General features: G+C 44.7%; 1 protein-coding gene across 1 annotated transcript in view; it reads left to right on the top strand.

Annotated features, from left to right (window-relative positions):
* The window catches only part of LOC121281438 (glutamate receptor ionotropic, delta-2-like), a 448,441-nt gene extending 426,361 nt beyond the window's left edge, over positions 1 to 22,080 (top strand). Inside the window, exons 15-16 of the mRNA XM_041194383.1 lie at positions 15,617 to 15,854; positions 21,736 to 22,080. Coding sequence (XP_041050317.1) covers positions 15,617 to 15,854; positions 21,736 to 22,080 — 583 coding nt within the window. The remainder of the gene's footprint in view (positions 1 to 15,616; positions 15,855 to 21,735) is intronic.
* The last annotated feature ends 1,006 nt before the right edge of the window (positions 22,081 to 23,086 follow it).

Below are 23,086 nucleotides of genomic sequence, written 5' to 3' on the forward strand. Positions count from 1 at the left end.
TGTCCACCATCCTGCTAGTGTTGACCTTGGTGCATTGCAATGCTGGCACTATCACCTCAGCCTAAAGACGGACAGACTCCTCCATCTTGCCTTGCAATCTGAAGAGTGTAGCGGACATCCCTTCCTGATGTTCCCGAGCTTGCCTTTGCAACTCCAGCAACTGTGATATGACCGAGTCCAGAGGCTCATCATCTGACTCAGACTCAGCAATGTTCTGACCTCCAGCAGTCCTCCAAGTGCTGGGAAGTCCCTGCCTCCACCTGCTTTGGATCAGAAAGTGCAATATGCTCACCAGGTTGTGATCCCGAGGCTACTCTCAAGCTAGGTCCCACGAGATATGTGTCTCTGCGCTGGTGGAGGGTGTGGGTGAGTGCTGTGATGGGACTTCAGAGAGAGTGCCTCCAGATTCCTCCTCAGAGGATTCTTCAGGGCTTGATTGGAGGCTCTGGGTCATGGACTCTGTTGGCTGTTTGGCAGATGTGCCTGTGAAAGCAAGGAGAGATAATTAGTGTGTGGCAGTGGCCTGTGAAACAGGACACATCACTCACTGCATTGTTGTCTGATGGATTTTGCACTGCTAGATCCTCACTTGGTAGAGCAGCGCTGACCTCACTGTCAGCACAGGACCGGTCCCGGTCATCGCTGGCCAGCTGGATGGCTTTGTTTTCGAATTCTGTCAGAACTTTGATCTCCGGCATCCCTCGACCTGTCTTCATCCTTTCCCTCTTGTTGTGAGCCACTTTGAACTGCATGGATAGAGATGGGAAGAGTGTATCAGGACCCCTGCCAGGCCAGATGATAAATATGCCTGGTCTGTGTGGACGGTGAGTGGTCCATGAGCAGGGTCAGGACAATGATGGTGTGTGTAAAAGAGTGAATGGTGACCTCCTTTGCACTGGCAGTGAGTGAGGGCCTTGTGGATATATAGTGGGTTTGTGAGTGTGAGAGTTGGGAGTAATGAAAAGAGTGACTTACCCTGGCGGAATGGAGGAGATCATTCATCCTTTTGCAGCACTAGGTGGCTATCATCCTCTGCAGGATGTTCGTGCTGACCACTGCTGCCACCGCCTCACAAGCCGGGCTGGTGACATTGCTGCCCATCCTGCGGCCAGAGTGGGGGAAAGTGCACATCCCAGCGGGCCTCCACAGCATCCAGCAGTCACTCGGGGACCCGTCATTGAAGCGGTGGTCGGGGTGGGGGGGGCTGCAGTCTTTTTCCCTTTGCTGTCCATGTCTCCCAGGCACCGGTGCTGAGCTGGTGGTGATGAGCACTGTGTTGGCGGCTACCTTTTAAACATGGCAGCCAGTGTGATAAAACAGCGGGGTGATGGCAGGCGGGCGAGTGAGAGCCCACCCGCCAGGGGAACAGTATGTTTCGCAGTGTGAGTAAATAGTGAGGCAGGCTCGGGACGATACGATGTGAAAACCCGCCATTTTCGTCGGCGGGTGTGTCTCCATTTTACCTGCCCACTACCGCACTTAGTGCAAATCTGGGAAAATCCTGCCCATCAGATAAGCAAGGAGCTAAGAGGAGGAAAGATTTTGTAACAGTCTTTATCACAAGGGACAAAGTATTTGACAAACTAATGGGACTAAAAGCAGACAAATTGCCAGGACCTGATGGTCTGCATCCAAGGGTTTTAAAGGAAGTGGCTGCAGAGATAGTGGAGGCATTGGTCAAAATAATACAAAACTCACTGGATTCTGGGAGTGTCCCAGTGGATTGGAAAACCTCTAATGTGATGCCCCTGTTCAATAAGGGAGGGAGACAAAAAGCAGGAAACTATAGGCCAGTCAGCCTAACATCTGTCGTTGGGAAAATGCTAGAGCCCATTATTAAGGAAGAAATAGCAGGACATTTCGAAAAGCTTAATGCAATCAAACAGAGTTAACATGGTTTTGTGAAAGGGAAATCATGTTTGACAAATTTGCTGGAGTTCTTTGGGGAAATAACAAGTAGAATTGATAATGGGGAACTGGTAGATATAGTGTATTTGGATTTCCAGAAGGCGTTCGATAACGTGCCACATAAAAGGTTTTTTCACAAGATAGGAGCTCATGGTATTGGAGGTAATGTATTAGCATGGATTGAGGATTGGTTATCGCACAGCAGACGGGGAGTCGGGATTAATGGGTCTTTCGCAGGTTGGAAAGACGTAACTAGTGGAGTGTCACAAGGATCAGTCCAAGGGCCTCATTTATTTACTATCTATATTAATGACTTGGAGGAGGGGGCAGAATGTAATATACCCGAATTTGCTGACAATACAAAAATAGGCGGGAATGCATGTTGTGATGAGGACATAAGGAATCTGCAAGGGGATATTGAAAGGTTGAGTGAGTGGGCAAAAACTTGGCAGGTGTAATGTAGGAACGTGTGAGTTCATGCACTTTGGTAGGAAAAATCAAAAGGCAGACTATAATTTAAACGGAGATAGACTACAAAAATGTGCATCACAGAGGGATCTGGGTGTTCCTGTGAATAAAAAACCAAAAGTTAGCATGCAAGTGCAGCAAATAATTAAAAAGGCAAATGAAATTTCGGCCTGTCTTGCTTGGGAGATTGGAGTTTAAAAATAGGGAAGTCCAGTTACAGCTGTACAGGGTGTTGGTGAGGCCGCACCTGAAGTACTGTGTACAGTTTTGGTCCACGTATTTAAGAAAGGATATATACAAAAGAGATTCACTAGGCTGATTTCTGGGTTGAAGGAGTTGACTTATCAAGAACGGCTAAACAGGCTAAGTCTTTATTCATTAACGTTTAGAAGAATGAGGGGTGATCTTACTGAAACATACAAGATTGTGAGGGGACTTGACTGGGCAGATGATGAGATGTTTCCACTGGTGAGGCAATCTTGCACTAGGGAACATAGTTACAGAATAAAGGGACACTCATTTAAAACTGAGATGAAAAGGAATTTCTTCTCTCAGAGGGTAGTGAATGTCTGGAATTCTCTACCCCAGAGAGTTGTGGAGGCTAGATCTCTGAAAGTATTTAAAGAGGAGGTAGGTTTTTGAAATACCAGGGAGCTAAGGGCTATGAAGTGTTGGCATGAAAGAGGAGTTGAGGCCTGGGGCAGATCAGCCACAATCTTATTGAATGGGAGGGGCAGGTTGAAGGGCTGAATGGCCTACTCCTGCTCCTATTACTTATGCTCTTATGTTCTTATTTTCAATCAATTGCTGCAAGTCTCATTCAACAGTATGCTACAAATCAGAATAAACAGTTTCTACTGAAGGATTTTAAACTGCAATTCAATAGTGCAGCTACATAACCCTTAAACATGGACGATTTTACAGTAGAAATTACTGAATTAAATACTTGATTTACAACTAAAGGAGAATGTTTAACTGGCAAAGTAAGGTACACAGCTCTCCTTTGCTTTTTGCATTTGCTTATTTCCCCTCCTGCGATCTCCTCCTGGTACTTACCTTCCAATTCCCTGACATCAATTTATTTCTTGTGCTCCACAGCCACTCTTTCAGATCTTTTTCTAACTCCACCAATTTGCTTCCGGCGCCTTCATTAGTATTGCGCCTCCATCTTTTGTTGCCCTCTCCAGCTCCATTCAGCTCAGCAGCAACCTTCACAGTGGGGCTGCTGGCCACCTTTTACTTTGGATGCTCTGATTGGCCCTTGTGCATCCCTAGGGTGTCCACCTTCCCAAATTGGCCACCTACTGTAAAATCAAGCCAATGGGTACACTCTGACAGTGAGCGTGGGTGCGTTCTGGAAATGATCCCCAACTCAAAAATTTTCAAAGCACAGAATACTCTGGCGTCAGGTCCTAAAAGCTACATTTGAAAAGCATGCTAATACAAAAAAAGCCATAATCTAATTCCACTGTCATTTATTAATACTATCTCTTCCAGCACTTAACATTTTTCGTGCATGTAATGGATAACATACAACTATGCATATTATTGTAATGCAATTTGGTTCCTAAGGCATATAAACTTCAATGTATCAAACTAGAAATAAGCAGGTAGCTATTAAGGTGATCATATAGATGGGCTGAATAAATACATTTTAATTGTAATCAGTACACAATATGTAATATGCACACCATCAAAGCTGCGTATTTAGGTTTAGTGATATGAGTGAAAGAATGCTGTTGTATTAATCAGTATAGTCTGCCCTCTACAGGAAAGGCAATATCATACTTCATATATACTGTCATCAGAGAGGAAGGTTCTCGTCTTTTGGAAGTACACTTGGCAGCAGACTACATCATTCCAGACAGCATGCCAAGTACAAAATGCTAATTACGGCTATTATGCACTCATAATAGGTCTTTACAATGGTGCCTATAATTGATAGTATTGTACAAATGGTTTAATTTATTGTCACATTTCAATATGCCATATTAAATGTTAAAAGTTTATTGTTTTATAATTTTGTTTAAATCTGAAATTTTGAAAATGGAGAAGTACAAAGTAAATGTATCAAAAAATACATATTTTTGCTGTGCATTTAAATTATTCAGAAGCATGAAAGCTGCAGCACTTCATAATGTCATTGAAATGCATTTGCAACATAAATAAAATTGACATATTAAACACTAATGCTTATGCCAGCCAGGATGCTGGACATATGAATTTAATTCTTAAATCTACTGAGTCTGCTGTAACGAAGGAAAAAAGAGGCTTTTCTTGCTTCTTGACAGTCACAGCATTGTTCATTGTCCCTTGCCTCTCTTCCCTGTTGACAGACCAGGGAAAATAGAAGGCTTGATCCTGTACAAGAAAAAGACTTGATCCTGTCACAAAATATATCAACAATAATTTCAATCCAAAAAAAGCAACCATTACTTCTTTTAAGATGAAAATGCTTTAGGCATACAAGGTTGTCATTTCTTCCGAATTCAGGTCACTGCGGAGCAGGAGATTCCAATGATTGAAATAAAAGCAGAGCGAATAAATTCGTCTCTTCTCCATTCCAAAGAGGCCACCCACAATCAGCCTCACTATTTGTTCAATGCAAATAAAAGCCAAAATTTGAATCAAAATCAGAAAGAGCTGGAAGCACACAGTCAGTGTGTTGTAGCGAGTCAGTCAGACTTGGAGTTGTTCTTATGCTTATGGTGCCTTAAAATTACATTTGCGAGTACTACATCTAGGTGCTACCCCCTCGCTGGCACCAGCATTGGACACAGCCTGCAGACTCTGTGCCTTGTTGGCCTTCATGACCTTGGTGGTCATCCTTGGGTCAGTGGAGCCTGTGTTAGCCCTTGGGACAACGCGGCCAGCTCCATGCCTGGCATCTCCCCAGTCACTGCAGCCTCATCAGATGCCACATTCACTGGCAGAGGGACAGAGGAGCTGCTGCCATCATCCAGAGAGCCCTGAGAGGAGCCTACAGAGACAACAGGCAGCTCATGCATCAATGTGAGGTCGCTCTGGACCTCCCTGCTCATCATTGAAGGACAGGTACCTAGCTGGGATACTGTCTGCCTCATCCATCTCTCACACGGACACTGACTACCTGAGATCAGTGTCTGTGTGAGGGCTTGCAAGTCCAAGCACAACCCCAGGAATCCCTGCTTCTGTTCCCGGAGCTGCATCTTTATGAGAGTCGCCACTCTCCCAATGGAGGAGGCAGTGCACTCGGCCATGAGGGTCAATGCAGTGCTCATGTTCCACATGAATTCCTCCATGCACACCCTCATGGGTCTCTGCTAGATCCTCCCGCACATCTCACTGGATATCCAGCATTTGCTGCCTAATGGATGACTCCAGATACTCATCATCTACCTTTGACTGAGCATCATCCTGGTCTCCAAGAGTCCTCCCCCTGCCGGCGCCCTGGGCACTCTCTGCCTCCGCCTGCACCTCAAGCAAGTGTGAAATGCCCTCATGCTGTGCACCAACATTCTAGCCAAAGATCTTACGCCCACCGAGGTGTTTGTATCTGCGCTGGTGCCTGGTTCAGACTGTGGGTGTGACACAAGTGCATCTGGAGCCTGGCGGTCCTCTGGGGTCAGGGGTGGGTCTTCGGGGTCCTGCAATTGGGTACATGGAGGGAAACCTAAGGGAGAACAATGACATGTCATTAGTTTAAGTCATCACACTGGCACTGTGCATGGCAGGCACCCTGGTGAGACCATGGAGATCTGCGTCATGGTGTCATCATCTTTCAATGATCAATTGGGGCTCCAGGTTTGAGGCTCCTATCAATGATGAGACTACACAAGAATATTTGCATCATCCGAAACTCTCACCTCTTACCTTAGGAGGTTTGGGGGGCCTCCGCCTGTCCGCGACTGTTCAATGCTGTTATGGGCTGTCTTCCCCTGAAAAGACAGAGGAGCATTGATTAGTCCACTCTCATCTACAGCACCATTGCAGCCTGGCCAACCCCAGTTGAGGAGCACCTTGCAGGGCACATCCGAATCATGGCCCTCGAGCCTAACGGCACTCAGACCAAGCAGCAAGGGCTCATCCCCTTGGTCAGCTCCAGCATCATTGACAATTGGCACTCAGACTGTAACACCCCTGAGCTCCACGGGGGGAGGGCCAGACCTTAACACTTCTCCACACTGATCCATGCCAACACGGTACTCACCACATCATGGCTGTTGACCAGCACTGCCACCTCTCCCAAGCCTTATTTATTAGGTGCGGTGGCCTCCTCCTTCCATCCCACTCATCAGAAAAACGGGGTGGGGGGTGGGGGCTGGAGGGGCGCTGAGTGCCCACCCGACCTGCCCTCCCACCTGGCATCTGCAGCCACATTTCTATATCCATAATTTTTACTCTCCTGCTGACAACACTGAAGATGTCTTCATTGCCGGCAGCATTCCAGGGCCTGACTGTGCCAGTTTTAAACCAGCCATTGGACCCAGTCCCTGCCCACCTCTTCCCGACCATTGGGGAGCTGCCGTTCACACCTGGCGGGGCTTAATTGGCCTACCAGTGTGAATTCACAGTCGGGGACGATCCACCAATCTCGAAGTTCTGGCCCACAGATACAAAGGATGTGTGAATATTGGAGGCAGTGGAAAGCCAAAGAAAGGAAGAAAATGGGAGAGATGGAAAACATAAACTAGAGCGTCAATGCACTGATACTTTCCTTTTTCCTTTTTCCCATTCCTCCCTTTCCATTACTATGCTTACCTCTTATTTTCAATTCTGAAGAAGGCTATGAGCTCGAACTTTCAGCTGTCGGATACTTTCCCATACAGATATTGACTGACCTGCTTTGTGATTCCTGCATTTACACCTTTTGTTTGACTCAGCCCACTCCAGGATCTATGGCCATTCCCACAACTCATTTGGTATTGTAGAAGGTAGTCAGTTAGTTCAACTGTTTATCACGTTACTGAGATCAATCAGGACAACCCTACTACTCAGTCATTAGATTTGCTCTTATTTCTTTAACTGCGCATGACATTGACTGCAGCCGGTGCTGATTATGAGCATTCAGATATCAGTTGCAATCATGCATTAAAATATAAAGATATGCAGAGCTGAAATAAAGAGGGGAAATGCTGGAAATATGCAGCAGGTCCACCGGTATAAGAGAAAACAAAGATAAGGAATGTAAGAAAAATATTACTATTGTTTATCCTTTGATGGAACGCATATATTTTTGGATTGTCAGTCACAGTAGCTGTACTCTTACTATACTATTCCAGATTCTTGCCGAAAGTAAAAATATACCCAAGTTCCTGTGAAGTCTGAGTTAGCGTTTGATGGATTGAAACTAATTTGTAATTGATTTACAGCCACTTGCAAAAATGGGCTAGGGAATTCATTAATACAGTGTTTTAAGTACTTGACCCCTAGACAAATATATCGAAACTGACTAAAATTACTAGAATGTATTCTTTAAACAAGGGAGAAAATTCACTCAGATTAACTGCAGACTGCATCATTAATCAAAAAGTGAATGCATGTAACTTCTTGTAATTGTACAGCTTGTAGTATCAATACATTACTTCTAGCTACAATCAGTTAAACAACTGATTTCATATGGAGGTATTTATACGTTGCATTTTAACACAACAACAGCAACTTGTAATTATATAGCGCCTTTTAGGAATAAAGCACCCCAAGACACTTCACAGCAGTGTAAACAAAGCAAAATTTGACACTGGCCAAGATTTTCCATGCCCGCCAGCGTCGGGCGTGTTCAGTGGCATAGAACAGATAATAGGGGAGAAGGCCAACAATTGGTTTCACTACATCGGTGAAACCTGGTTGCTATCATCTGCTCCGTCTGCTGATGGTGGACCGCGTTCCCTGCCATCGGATGTTAGGAACCTCATTGTAATATATCAGCATATCGTTATAAGGCCAGCCTGCCGGACTACCCCCCCCACCCCCTCCCCCGCCCCCGCTGGATCATCCGCCCACATCGGTGGGAAAACATGCCGAACGTGTTTCACAACAGCATATCTAAGGCATGCACTTGGCGGGCTGCACTTTGCTCGGGCTTCAAGGTTTGTTTGCCTACCTTGCTTCAGTCAGCACTCACAGTCATCAGCGCCAGGCTTCACAGGCAGCACCAGATCACTTTTAGGGGGGCTCACGGGCATGTTTCTAACTACCAGATCAGCCAGCCATATGTGGGTGGCTTTTCAATGGTTACAGGATAAGGTCTTGCATGGGAAAGGGGGAGATATAGCCTCGGCAATGGAAGAGGCTGCAGGATGAGAGCTGTATTGTGGAAGGGGATATCCCAAGGTGTGTGTGGGGGCACATGTTGATCTGTGCAAGTGGCCTCAAGATGGTGAGGGCTGAGGAGGCAGTGTCCAGACAAGATGAGGCCAGATGGACTTGTTAGGGAATGTGTGTGAGAATGGGTGGCAATGTCCCTTGAGCTGGCAGTGAGTGAGATGCCAGTGAATCTGTGATGGCTTGAATGTGTGAGTTTAAAGTGATGAGATGGTTGCCATACCCTGGTGGCATGGATGAGATCATTCATCCTTTATCTGCACTGGATGGCCAACCTCTACTGTGCAACATTGGCACTGGTGATCAGTGCCATCGCCTACCAAACCAGAGTGGTAATGTAGCTGTGACCAGAGCAGGGGTATAGAGGAAATCACAGTGGGCCTCCACGGCATCCAAAAGGCGCTTGAAGGCAGAGGTCTTCTTGCCTTTCGGGGCCATGTCTCCTTTTCTGCAGTCCTGGACTGGAAGCATAAAGCACAGCTGTACTTTAAATGTGGTGCCTGGTGTGCTGAAGTGGCAAATTGATGGCATGGTGGGGAAATGAGAGCCCACCCTCCATGGAAATGCTGTGTTTCTTCGGAATGCATAATTAATGCGGCAGGTTTGGGACGATGCAGCGCGAAAAGCCACTATTGCAGTCAGTGGGTTAAACATCGTTTTATTCATCCACCAGCGTGTTTAGTGCAAATCTGGGACAATTCCACCCATTGAACCTCAAATGGGATATAAGGGCAGGTGACCAAAAACTTGCTCAAAGAGGTAGCTTCTGAGGAGCGTCTTAAAGGAACAAAGAGAGGAAGAAAGATGGTGAGGCTTAGAGTGGGACTTCCATAGCTTACGACCTTGGCAGCTGAAGGCATGGCCATGAATGGTAGAACAGTTAAAATCAGGGCTACTTAGCAGGCTGGAATTAGGAGATCCGATATCTACGAGGTTATGGGCTGGAGAAGATTATAGAAATACGGAGGGGCCAGGCCCTCAAGGAGGGGCTTGAAAGCAAGATGAGAGGTTTAAAATGGTAAAAACAAAAAAACTGCGGATGCTGGAAATCCAAAACAAAAACAGAATTACCTGGAAAAACTCAGCAGGTCTGGCAGCATCGGCGGAGAAGAAAAGAGTTGACGTTTCGAGTCCTCATGACCCTTCGACAGAACTTGCGTTCGAGTCCAAGAAAGAGTTGAAATGATGTTGGTTAACTGGGAGACAATGTAGGCCAGTGAGCTCAGAAGTGGTCGATTAATAGGACTTGGTGTGAGTACGAATACAGGCAGCAGAGTTTTGGATGACCTCAAGTTTACAGATGATATAATGTGAGAGACTCACCAGGAGCCCTTTAAATTAGTCAAGTCTTGAGGTACCATAGGTAAGAATGAGAACATCAGCAGCAGACAGTCTGAAGTATGGGCAGTGTCCATCAATGTCACAGAGATGGAAAAAGGCAGTCTTAGTAATGTCGCAAATATGTGGTCAAAAGCACATCTCAAGGTTAGACATGACAATATGACATCAAGATAGCGAGCAGTCTGGTTCAACCTCAGACAGTTGTCAGAGGAAGGGATGGAGTTGGTGCTTAAGGATGGACAATGTACTGGGGCCCAAAGATAATTTCTTTGATCTTCCCCATATATAATTGAAGGAAATTTTTGCTCATCTACTGTTGAATGATGGACACGCAGTCTGACCATTTAGAGACAGTGGGCGGACTTGAATGTGGGCAGCAGGGTGCCTGTTGTCTGCCAATAAAACTGGCAACACCCCCACCGACCCAAACTCTGAGAGCCCTGAGGGAATTTGGTCCTTACTTGGCAGCAGGAAACCTGCTGCTGGGACTCCTGGCTCTGCAAGTGGTGCCTGCTGATGGTACTGCACTTGGGCCTTCACCAGGGTTCATCGTGGGATCCTACAGAAAGGTAAGTGAGATCAGTATAGAGGTTGCCAGGAAGTGGGGTGGGGTGGATGGGTGGTAGGGAATGGGGTCTGAAGAAAGAGCATGGAGATGGCTCTCCTTTCCCAATGCTGATACGTCGATCATGCACTGAGTGTCTTTGAGCAAGGGACCCTTCCGCATGGGGAGTCCTCTGCCCACCTGTGGTTGAATACCAGTGGTAGCAGGGTGAGGCCTATGGGCAGGAAGGCCGCCTGCAAGCTTTCCCGCCTCGAACTTAATTGGTGGTTTCCCCTCCCCATACCCTCCCACCCAATCAAATGGCTCCCTCTTCCTCCCCTGGCTCCCCTCCATGAGCCATTAAATTCACTTGGCGTATGCATTGAAAGAAGTTGTGGTGAGGTAGAGCTGAGTGTTATCATCATACATGTGAAAACTGACGTTTTTGGATAATGCTACCAAGGGACAGCACAGAGATGAGAAATAGGAAGGGGCCAACTAAAGCTCTTTGGGGCACATAAGAGGGAACAGTGTGGGAGTGGGAAGAGAAGATATTGCAGATATCTCTGGCTATGATTGCATAGATTACACTTGAACCAGGCAAGCAGTCCCACCCAATTGGACGACCGTGAAGAGGCATTGGACGATACTGATGTGGTCAACCCTGTCAAAGGCTGCAGGCAGTCAAGAAGGGTGAGGGGGGAAAGTTTACTTTTGTTACAGTCACATAGGAAATAATTTGTGACTTTGATAAAAACGTTTCAGTAATGTGGAGGCATTCAAGCATGAGGTTTCAGGAAATATGGGCATGAATCTAGGAGGCAATAACACATTCAAAGACTTTGGAGTGGAAAGGGAGTTTGGCAACAGGACGATTATTTGCAAGGATGTTGAGGTAAAGGGTTGGTTCTTTGAGGCGAGAAATGATAAAGGAGAGAAGAGCAGAAAGAAAGAACTGTTAACAATATCAGGTGACATGGGAACCAGGAAAGATAGTTGGGTGGTCAGCATTTAATTGTAGCTGTTTAGATCATGGGAGCAGGAGATGGATCTCACGGACAAGATGAAGTCGAGAAGAGCATGAGGGGAGACAGGAGAGGAACTAGACACCAATGCACGTTCAGAGCTAGGGCTGAGGGGAACATCAGAGGACGTTTGGCCCAGTGGATTAGAAAAGGGGAGGCAAGCAGCAGAGTCAGCTGATTGGATGGTCTCAATCAAGCGACAGAGAAATCCATTAGTTCCTCATGTTTATTGTTGTAGCAGGAGGGTGGAAGGGAGAGGGGTTTAAGAAGATGGTTTGCAGAAGAAAAAAGAAGCTGGGGGGTTACCTTTGCATTGCAGGATGATCCTAGAATAGTGAATAGTTTTGGCAGACAAGAACAGAAACAGTAGTGCTTTATATGGTCCAACCAGAGCTGGAGTGAATGGCTAAATCAGTAGTCTGCCATATCCACTCAAATCTGCATCCCCTGTGTTTAAGGGAGTGGAGATGAGGGTCGTGGGAATGGCCTGGGTATGCGTAAGAAAGGGAGAGAGTAATGGTTTTAATGGGGACATGAAATTGCTATTCAAAAAGTATTCAACCAAATCAAATACATGTTCAATGGATGAAATAATACAGGCGGAATCATCCCAGATTTGCACTAAGTGCGGTAGCAGGCGAGAAAAAGGTTTTATCTACCAGCTGCAATGGCGGCTTTTCACACTATATTACCCCAACCCCGCCTCACTAATCATGCATTCCCGGGAAACACACCGTTTCGATGGCGGGAGGGCTCTCATTTGCCTGTCACGTTGTCGCCTCGCCGTTTTCTCACGCTGAGTGCCATATTTAAAGTGCAGCTGCATGCACGCCTCTCAGTGCTTCCAGCACAGGACTGCTGCACAGAAGACATGGCCATGAAAGGCAAGCAGTCTGCAGCACCCCCCCGACTCAGTGACACATCCCAGGAATGCCTTTTGGATGCCGTGGATGGCCGCCATGATGTCCTCCACCCCAGCTTTGCCCATAGGGAGTCCAGCAATCTCACCATTCTGCCTTGCTATCAGTGCCAACACTGCATAGAAGAGGTTGGCCACCCAATGCAGAAAGAGGATGAATGATCTCATCTGTGCTGCCAGGGTAAGACAACCATCTCATCACTCTAAACTCTCACACACTCAAGCCTCTCACACACTTTTACTGGCACCTCACTCACTGCCAACTCAAGGGACATCACCACTCAGTCTCTCACACACCCTCACATCTCCATCTGGCCTCATCTTCTCTGCAGACTGCCCCTTCAGCCCTAACCATCTTGAGGCCACTTGCACAGATCAACTTGTGACCCCACACACACCATGGGATACCATCCTTCTCCAGTGCAGTTCTTGTCCTTCAGCTTCTTCCCTAGCCTGAGGCCACTTCTCCCCTATACCAAGCAAGCCCTAGCCCTGCAGCATTGAAAGGCCACGCCCACCTTATGGCTGGTCTGGTAGGTAGAGACCTGCCTGTGAGCCCCCCTAAAAGTGATGTGGTGCTGTTTGTGAAGTCTGGGGTTGATGACCGTGAGTGCTGCCCGAAACAAGGTAGGCAAACAAACTTCAAAGTCTCGAGCGAAGTGCAGCTCACCAGGTGCACGTCGCTTATGTTCAATAGTGTACGCCGACATGCTCGGATGATCCAGCATGGGGAATGATTCCAGTGAACTGGGTTTATAATGATATGCAGATGTGTTACAATGATATTCCCAACAGCAGGAAATGTGGCCCGCCATTCACGGGAAAAGCGGACAATTGAAAGCTGGTTTTAGGACATTGTGAAACCGATTTTTGGCCTTCCCGCTATATTGTCCTCTCACGCAACCAAACACGCCTACTGCCAATGGGCATGGAAAATTCCATCCTATGTGTTAAATTAAATAGCTCTTGTTTGATTTGTTATGTATACTTACTATCTGTGTTTATAACAACTGCAAAGAAAATCAGCAATCAAATAACCTACTTCATAATCAAATTATGTTTAAGCTCAATGTGTTAATCGTGGCCCTTTATTCAAATCTGCATAGATAAATTAAGTGAAATTTCCCCATTTCTACTGTATTTGTTTCAATAGCATAATTTTTGTTTTGAACTTAATAGCAGGACTATTCTGGAAATATATGGACAATCTGCTTTAAGAAATGGAGAAGGTGGGTGGAATTAGGAATGCAGTAGTCAGAGTGAAATCTATGTGGTTGAAAATATGCCAGCTATTCAGAATATTCTATCTCTGTACCAGTGTTGAATTTGCTTGAAGCAGAGATTAATCATCAGTCCAGACCTCTCTGCCAATCAGAAATAAATCTATGTAGTTTTGGTTCCATCTGACATCTGATTGGCAGTGCAGAATAAACAGGTGTATTTTAATGTAAAATATGGAGTAATTGTTTGTTTGCATTGCATGCATTAATAATCTATTTTTAGTAACTTGAGGCTTATGAAACTTAAATAATAATGTGCTTTAAACATTAATGATATTGCCAAGTGCCTTACTATTGAATGGAAGTTCTCATTAAAGTAAATAAGTCACTCAGGCCCACTTCCACTTCCTCATATAACAAAGGCCACTATCTGTCAGTCCCATAATTCGATCCTAATTCACTCACTATACTAAACAGGTCAGCCATTCGCATATGTACCATATAAATGTCAGCTTATGATTTCAAACAATTGTCTGTCATTGTCCTATGAAGGTTTTATCTCAGTATTGTTAGCTAGACTGCTTCATGTAGTATTCCACCTTGAAAATTTGATCGCCCTATCTCATGCTATGAAGGCGCATGCACAGATTTGGATCTAACATAAGTGTGAACCCATCTGGATTAACATCCTTGGTAAAGTATTTGGAAATTTTGTACATTTTAAATTTGTGTAACCATAAGCCACTTTTCCGAAAATGCATTTCTTAGACTTATTCTCTACAATGCAAGAGCACTTTACAAGTTTGGCATTATTAAAATAGTAGAAAGGTTTGTGCTTAGATTTTGCTTTAATTAACTCTGATGACCAAAAAAAACCTAGACTCTGAAGCCTTTAAAATGCTTAGTAAATGGAAGAATAACATTAAGGGATTATTTTAATTACTTTAATTAAACTAATTAGTGGGTTGTTGCAGGATTGTTGCAATAGTGAATTGGTGCATGAAACATGAAAACAAGAAGGCACTGCAAAATACAGTAGGATCAGACATTTCAAGGAAACTAACATTAAAAAATTGATGACACCTTGTTCTACTTTTCCATCATTGTTTTTTGACCCCTTCACTGCCCCTGTATTGTCATTCACAATTTCCTCCCATCAAACATTGGGATGACTGAAATTATTGTTTTCACCTCATCTCCAAAAAACTCCATTCTCTCACTGCCAATTACAGCTCCTTACTTAGTGTTGCCTTAGGCGGCATCTGAATGAGCATTTTATTTGACCTCACACAGAACTTCTACCACCTTATCCTCTCCATCAGAAAGACTGCCTACTTCCATCTCTAAAGTCATTCGCCCCACCTGTTCCTCAGCACATCTTCATCTGAAACCCTCATTCATGCCTTTGGAATAAATCAAGTTTTTACGCAACAATCTCCTCATCTTCATGTTCAAATTTTCTCATCACCTTACCCTTCTCATCTCCATAACCTGCTCAAGCCCAGAACCCTCCAAGAAGTCTGCCACTTCTGCATCCCCAACTCCATTCACTTCAGTATTGATGACTGCATATGCCTTCAACTGTCTGCATTCTGAGATCAGGAATCCCCTCCATGAACCCCTCAGCCTTCAACCTTTTCTATAAAGTCCTCCTCAAAATTATATCTTTGACTAAGCTTTCAGTCACCCCTACTAATAACTGTCTCTTTCACATGATGTCAGTTCTTGTCTGAAGTTACCTTTGTGAAGTACCCTGGGACGGTTTACTACATGAAAGATGCTGTGTGAACACAAGTTATTATTTAAAAGTGATTGAATCATATCACTCATTGAATGGGTCTCACAAACAATTGACCTCAAATAACGTATTTTCTGCATTTTTATACAGGCTTCTGGAACTTGAACAAAGTGGTGAATTGGATGCACTAAAGCAGAAATGGTGGCCCAAGGTTGGAAAATGCGATTTGCAAAGTCATGTTAAAACACACGGAAAAGGAGGACCTATGGATCTACAAAACTTTGCTGGAGCATTTGGTTTTCTTGCTTTGGGTGTTATTTTGGCTTTTATTGCTGCTATAGTAGAAACTTGGTGGAAAGGTGAAAAGAAAACAGACTCTCATCGGGAGGTAATACTTGAATTTCAGGTCTCTCAAAAGTTTAGCTTTTTTGCTGCAGGAGATTACAAAGATTAAGCAAATGTATGTATACACATAGGGGAGAATTTTTCCTATGGCAGGTGGGCTGGACAGGAGCGGGTAGAAGTGGACGCGGAGCCAATCGCCGCCCGTGATCGGCTGCGCACCACCATTTTACGCGGGCAGGCCAATTAAGGACCACCCAGTGTAACGCATGACCAGTAACGCTTAGCACTACCTGTGCAGGCAGGGAGAGGAGGGGCAGTTGGGGCCTTCACTCTTTTGTGCATGCAGAGCTGCCTTAGGGAGATTGAATGGTTGTGAAAACCTTTTAATAAATAAAGTGAATATTTATTTAAACATGTCCCAGCTCATGTGACACTGTCACATGAGCTGGGACATGTTTGTGAAGTAAGTAAAATTTATTTATTTATTTTATAAAACCTTCAGGAAACCTCAGCCAACATTGTTAACAAGTTAAATTACTTTTGTAATGGCCTTAGTAGGCCGTTAATAGTTTGGCAGGCACGCAGCCGCCTCTGGTGTGTATCCACTGAACAAAACATCGAAATGATGCCCGGTGACATCAGGATGCACACCCAACATCATCACATGTCATTTTACACATCGGCACATCGGGCCCGCCTCCACACGCTGACAGCAATATTCTGCCCATAGAATCAATGGAATCCTTTTACTCTTATGGTGCAGTATAATTTGATTTTCATTTCTTATTCAAATAGGGAGCCCCTCAGTATATCTTTATTTCAGTCTATCTGGGGAGACAGTGGCATAGTGCAAATGTCACAGCTGAGTAATCCAGAGGCCTAGGCTAATTCTCTAGGGACACAGGTTCGAATCCCACCACAGCAGCTGGTGGAATTTAAATTTGATTAATAAATCTGAAATTAAAACTTAGTCTTGTTAATAATGGCCATGAAATCATTATCGATTGTCATAAAAACCTATTTTTTAAAATTCATTTACGGGATATAGGCATCACTGGCTGAGCCAACACTTATTGCCCATCCCTAATTGCGCTTGAGAAGGTGGTGGTGAGCTGCCTTCTTGAACCGCTGCAGTCCTTGTGGTGTAGGCACACCTACAGTGCAGTTAGGGAGGGAGTTCCAGGATTTTGACCCAGTGACCATGAAGGAGCAGCGATATATTTCCAAGTCAGGATGGTGAATGACATGGAGGGGAACTTCCAGGTGGTGGTGTCCCCATCTATCTGCTGCCCTCATCCTTCTAGATGGTAGTGATCATGGGTCTGGAATGTGCTACCTAAGGAGCCTTGGTGATTTTCTGCGGTTCATCTTGCAGATGGTACACACTGCTGCCACTGCATCAGTAGTAGAGGGTATGAATGTTTGTCAAAGGCGTGCCAATCAAGCGGGTTGTTTTGTCCTGGTTGGTGTCAAGTATTTTGAGTGTGGTTGGAGCTGCACTCATCCAGGCAAGTGGAGAGTGACTAGTGCCTTGTAGATGGTGGCTTTGGTGAGTCAGGAGGTGAGCTACTCACTGCAGGATCCCTAGCCTCTGACTTGGTCTTGTAGCCACAGTATTTATGGAGCGAGTTCAGTTCAGTTTCTGGTCAATGGTAACCCCTAGGATGTTGATAGTAGGGGATTCATCGATGATAATGCCATTGAACGTCAGAGGGCAATGGTTGGATTCTCTCTTGTTGAATATGTCATTGCCTGGCACTTTTGTGGCATGAATATTAGTTGCCACTTGTCAGCTCAAGCCTGAATACTGTCCAGGTCTTGCTGCATTTGGACATGGACTGCTTCAGTATCTGAGGATTTGCGAATTATGTAGAACGTTGTGCAATTATCAGAGAACACCTCTACTTCTGACCTTATAATGGAAGGTAGGCCATTGATGAAGCAGCTGAAGATGGTTGGGCCTAGGTCACTATCTTAGGAACTCCTGCAGTGATGTCCTGGTTCACTAATGTCATTTAGGGAAGGAAATCTGCCGTTTTTTCCTGGTCTGGCCCCATGTGTGACACCAGACCCACAGCTATCTGGTTGACTCTTAACTGCTCTCTGAAACACACCACTCAGTTGTATCATAAACTGCTGCAAAGCCAACAAAAAGGAACAAAATCGGACAGATCACCCAGCACCACTGAAAATGACAACGGCACCCCCAACCCTGTTGACCCTGCAAAGTTCTCCTTAATAACATCTGGGGGCTTGTGCCAAAATTGGGAGAGCTGTCCCACAGACTAGTCAGACAACAGCCTGACACAGTCATATCCATGGAATCATACCTTACAGACAATGTCCCTTCACCATCCATGGGTATGTCCTGTCCCACCAACAAGATAGACCCACCAGAGGTGGTGGCACAGTGGTATACAGTTGTGAGAGAGTTGCTCTGGGAGTTCTGAACATCAATTTTGGACCGATGAAGTCTCAGGGCACCAGGACAAACATGGGCAAGGAAACCTCCTGCTGATTATCACCTACTGCCCTGCCACAGCTGATGAATCAGTACTCCTCCATGTTGAACACCACATGGAGGAAGCACTGAGAGTAGCTAAGGCACAGAATGTACTCTGGATGGGGGATTTCAATGTCCATTACCACGAGTGGCTGGATAGCACCACTACTGACCAAGCTGGCCAAGTTCTAAAGGACATAGCTGCTCGACTGGATCTGCAGCAGGTGTGAGGGAACCAACAAAAGGGAAAAACCTACTTTATCTTGTCCTCACCAATCTATCTGGCACAGATGCAACTGTCGATGATAGTATTAGTAGAAGTGACCACTGCACAGTCCTTGTGGCGACAAAGTCTCATCTTCATATTGAGGATGCACTACCACCATGCTAGATGGGATAGATTTTGAACAGATCTCCCAAGTCAAAACTGTGCACCCATGAGGCGCTGTAGTCTATCATCAGCAGTAGAATTGTATGCAAATGCAATCTGTAACCTCATGGCCCAACATTTACCCCACTGTACCAGTACCAGCAAGCCAGGGGATCAAACCTGGTTCAATGAAGAGTGCAAGAGGACATGCCAGGAGCAGCATCAGGAATACCTAAAAAATAAAGTGTCAATCTGCAAAAGCAACATGCAATAGATGGAGGTAAGCGATCCCACAACCGATGGATCAGGTCCAGGCTCTGTTGTCCTACCATCTCCAGTCATAGAGGTCTATAGCACAGAAAAAGGGCCTTCGGCCCATCGAGTCTGCGCCGGTCAAACAAGTACCTAACTATTCTAATCCCATTTTCCAGCACTAGGCCCATAGCCTTCTATGCCATGGCATGGCAAGTGCACATCCAAATATTTCTTAAATGTTATGGGGGTTTCTGCCTCTACCATCCTTTCAAGCAGTGAGTTCCAAATTCCCACCACCCCCGGGTGGAAAAAAATTTTCCTCACATCCCCTCTAAACCTCCTGCCCCTTACCTTAAATCTATGCCCCCTGGTTATTGATCCCTCCACCAAGGAGAAAAGTTCCTTTCTGTCTACCCTAACTATGCCCCTCATAATTTTATACACCTAAATGGTGTATAACATGAATGGTGGTGGAAAATTAAACAACTCACTGGAGGAGGAGGCTTCACAAATACCCCATCTTCAATGATGGGGGAGCTCAACACGTGAGTGCAAAGGATAAGGCCGAAGCATTTGCTACAATCTTCAGCCAGAAGTGCCAAGTGGATGATCCATCTTGACCTCCTGAGGTCCCCAGCATCACAGATGCTGGTCTTCAGCCTATTTGATTCACTCCTTGTGATATCAAGAAACAGCTGAAGGCATTGGATACTGCAAAGATTATGGCCCTGAAAATAGTCCAGCAAAAGTGCTGAAGACTTGTGCTCCAGAACTAGTTGCGCCTATAGCCAAGCTGTTCCAGTACAGCTGCAACACTGGCATCTACCAGGAAATGTGGAAAGTTGCCCAGGTATGTCCTGTCCAGAAAAGCAGGACAAATCCAACCCAGCCAATTACCGCTCCATCAGTCTACTTTCGATCATCAGCAAAGTGATTGAAGGTGTTGTCGACAGTACTATCAAGCGGCACTTACTCAACAAAAACCTGCTCAGTGACACTCAGTTTGGGTTCTTCCAGGGCCACTCAACTCCTGACCTCGTTACATGGACAAAAGAGTAGAACTCAAGAGGTGAGGTGAGAGTGACTGCCCTTGACATCAAGGCAACATTTGACCGAGTGCAGCATCAAGGAGCCCTAGCAGAACTGGAGTCAATATATGCAGCAAGACATGAACAACATTCAGGCTTGAGCTGATAAGTGGAAAATTATATTCACGCCACACAAGTGCCAGGAAATGATCATCTCCAACCGGCGAGAGTCCAAGCTCCTCCCCTTGACATTCAGTGGTCGCTGAATCCCCCACTATCAACATCCTGGGGGTTACTATTGACCAGAAACTGTACTGGACTAGCCATATTGACTACAAGAGCATGCCAGAAGCTAACTCACCTCCCAGTCCCCAAAGCCTGCCCACCATCTACAAGGCATAAGTCAGAAGTGATGGAATACTCTCCACTTGCCTAGATGGTTACATTCCCAACAACACTTAAGAAGCTTGACACCATCCAGAACAAAGCAGCACATTTGATTGACACACCATCCACCACCTTCAACATCCACTCCCTCCATCCCTGATGCACAGATACTCTGCAGCAACTCACCCAGGCTCTGTTGACATCACCTCCCAAAGCTGCAGCCTCTACCACCTAGACTGGATAAGGTAGCAGACACATAGTAACACCACCACCTACAAGTTCCCCTCCAAGCCACATATAATCCTGACTTGCTGGGTCAAAATCCTGGAACTCCCTCCCTAATAGCACTGTGGGTTTACCTGCACCAGATTGACTACAGTAATTGAATAAGGGGGCTTACCATTACATTCTTAGGAGCAATTAGAGATGGGCATTAAAATGAGGATGGAAACCTCTGATTGGCATATGAGGCCCAGGAAGGTAGCACTCCCCTTTCGCTGATCAGCCAGCAGGATTAAACCTGATGTGCTACACGTTGGGCGCAGGCCTCTCCCACCTCCTGTTAAATTAGGATGGTGGTAGGATGATCCCTTTAATTGGGTATTAATTGGTACTTAAAGGCCTTAATTAATCCATGGGTGGATAGCCCATCCGCTGCCTGTAAAATCGTGGTGGGGAGAGGTAGGTGGGCCGAGGTAGGTGGGCCGATGGCCCGCATGCTGGCGATGACACAGTACCCTAATTTATGAGTCCACCCAACTGTTTTCCTATCCATAGGTGACCCATGAAATTCAGCCTGACGTTGGTCTGTTTCTAGTCTGCCAGAACCTCCCTGATAGTCATTGATTTCTCAACATGATTTTCAGTTCCTTACAAATCTTCCGTTTTCTTAAGTACTGTGACATACAATTCACCTATTCTAGGAGATTTATTGGCTTTCAGTATTTTTAGCCTGTTTAGAACCACTATTTTGCTAACCTCAAATTTCCATGGTGCGCACACAGTATCTATTTATTGTTGAAACAGTTGCTCTATTTTTTCCCTTATTATTGCCTCAATCTGTGTACTTAGCTGAGCCCTTGTACTGCTGAGCTTTTCCCTATCTGAAATTGTATACCAGAGTTTGGTGAAGAATGCAAACTGTGTGAGGGAGCTGTGTCCCATAGACTCCCTCACAAACAGAATCAGAAAGCAGCTATGCACCACAATGACAAACTTAGAATTACACCACCCAACCGTGCCCCCCACTTTTCCATTACTAGTTGATGTTGAGCTCCAAATATTTTTCACTTTTTCATTGATTATTCAAAATTGTCTGAAATAATTTATGTTCAGTAATGATTTGTTAATTCTTTTATTTTTCCTTTTCTAAATGCAGGAGGACAATGAAATTGAAATTGATCAGATCCAGAAACAGCGAGATGATCTGTCTAAAGTCGACGAGAGTTCTCTTAAATTTTCACCATCATTCGTAGGCTTAAATTCTTTTGAACTATCTATGATGCCAGCTGGTGACAATCAAGATCAATATAGTGATTTCAGGAACACTCATTTGACCATGTCAACCTTCATACCTGACCAGATGCGGAGGACAAGCACATGTAGCTTATCAGCTAAGACTTCATCTGGATTGCCACTGAGTGGCACAGCTGCTGAACAAACTACACAATACGTATGCACACCACAAAATGAGAGAGATTGTAGCAGTCCTTCTTCTTTCCTCTGATCCTAATTAAACTGCAGCCCTAAGAAATGTGAGTTTTTGAACACTGTAAGTTAACTTCTTTTTAGAAGGATTTGCCACATGCAGTTATAAGTTTTGTTGGATCAATCTGATTACATTGTTCACTGTAATATTCGGAAAATTAACAATCACATGCATATTCCAGTTACGCAATCCCACACAATTCTTAAAAGAGTGGAACTCTCATATTGTTATACCCATTTATGTTTCCAATGTATGAATGTATAGATCTCTATCCCCAGTTTAGTTATTTTCCTTCCTTTATTGTCCATTCCCTCCTACTCTGCCCTACAAACTATTCACAGCTCATAAAGAGTGGACAGATGAACATACTAGATCTCCAGCAATGCTGCTGCAATCCTGACCATCAGGATACATGCAAGAGCAGAGGGAATAATGCCTGCTGAGGAAGTGCTTAGTCTCCAAATCATCTTTAAATATCAGGTAGACTATGCAAGTAAGCAGTGTTTACCAAACCAATTGATATGCTGAAATCAAGTTATTGGAAATAAAAGAAACAGAAATAAAATCAAAGAAAATATGAACTGAATCAAATAAGGAGGTAAAATGAAGTTAGAAAGATGGCTGACTTAATATCAGAACTAATTAGCTCCCAATATATTGGAGGTTATTAAGATAGTGACAGGGTGTTCTCTTTGTGGCACAGCAGGAAGTTATGTGTGGATTTACATTTGCTGCTTAGTTATTTATGTCTAACTGAAATGCTTCAAACTAGAAAAATGTACATTATATTGACTCCATAATAGTACAAAATGATGCACTTTAGACAAGGTAATAGGAACAGTGTTAGATTTATCAATTTTATAATAACAAATGAGTTATAATATAAATGGTATGACAATAAATTAGTTTCACTATTATGAGTAAAATAAAATTACAAAATTTACTGTTCATTATCAACTGGCAGTACCTGATGAGGTGGTCATTTTTTAGTCCATATACTTTTTTGAGAATTTTTAGAAATATT

The sequence above is a fragment of the Carcharodon carcharias genome, chromosome 8 (genome assembly GCF_017639515.1).
Source record: "Carcharodon carcharias isolate sCarCar2 chromosome 8, sCarCar2.pri, whole genome shotgun sequence".
Classification (NCBI taxonomy): domain Eukaryota; kingdom Metazoa; phylum Chordata; class Chondrichthyes; order Lamniformes; family Lamnidae; genus Carcharodon; species Carcharodon carcharias.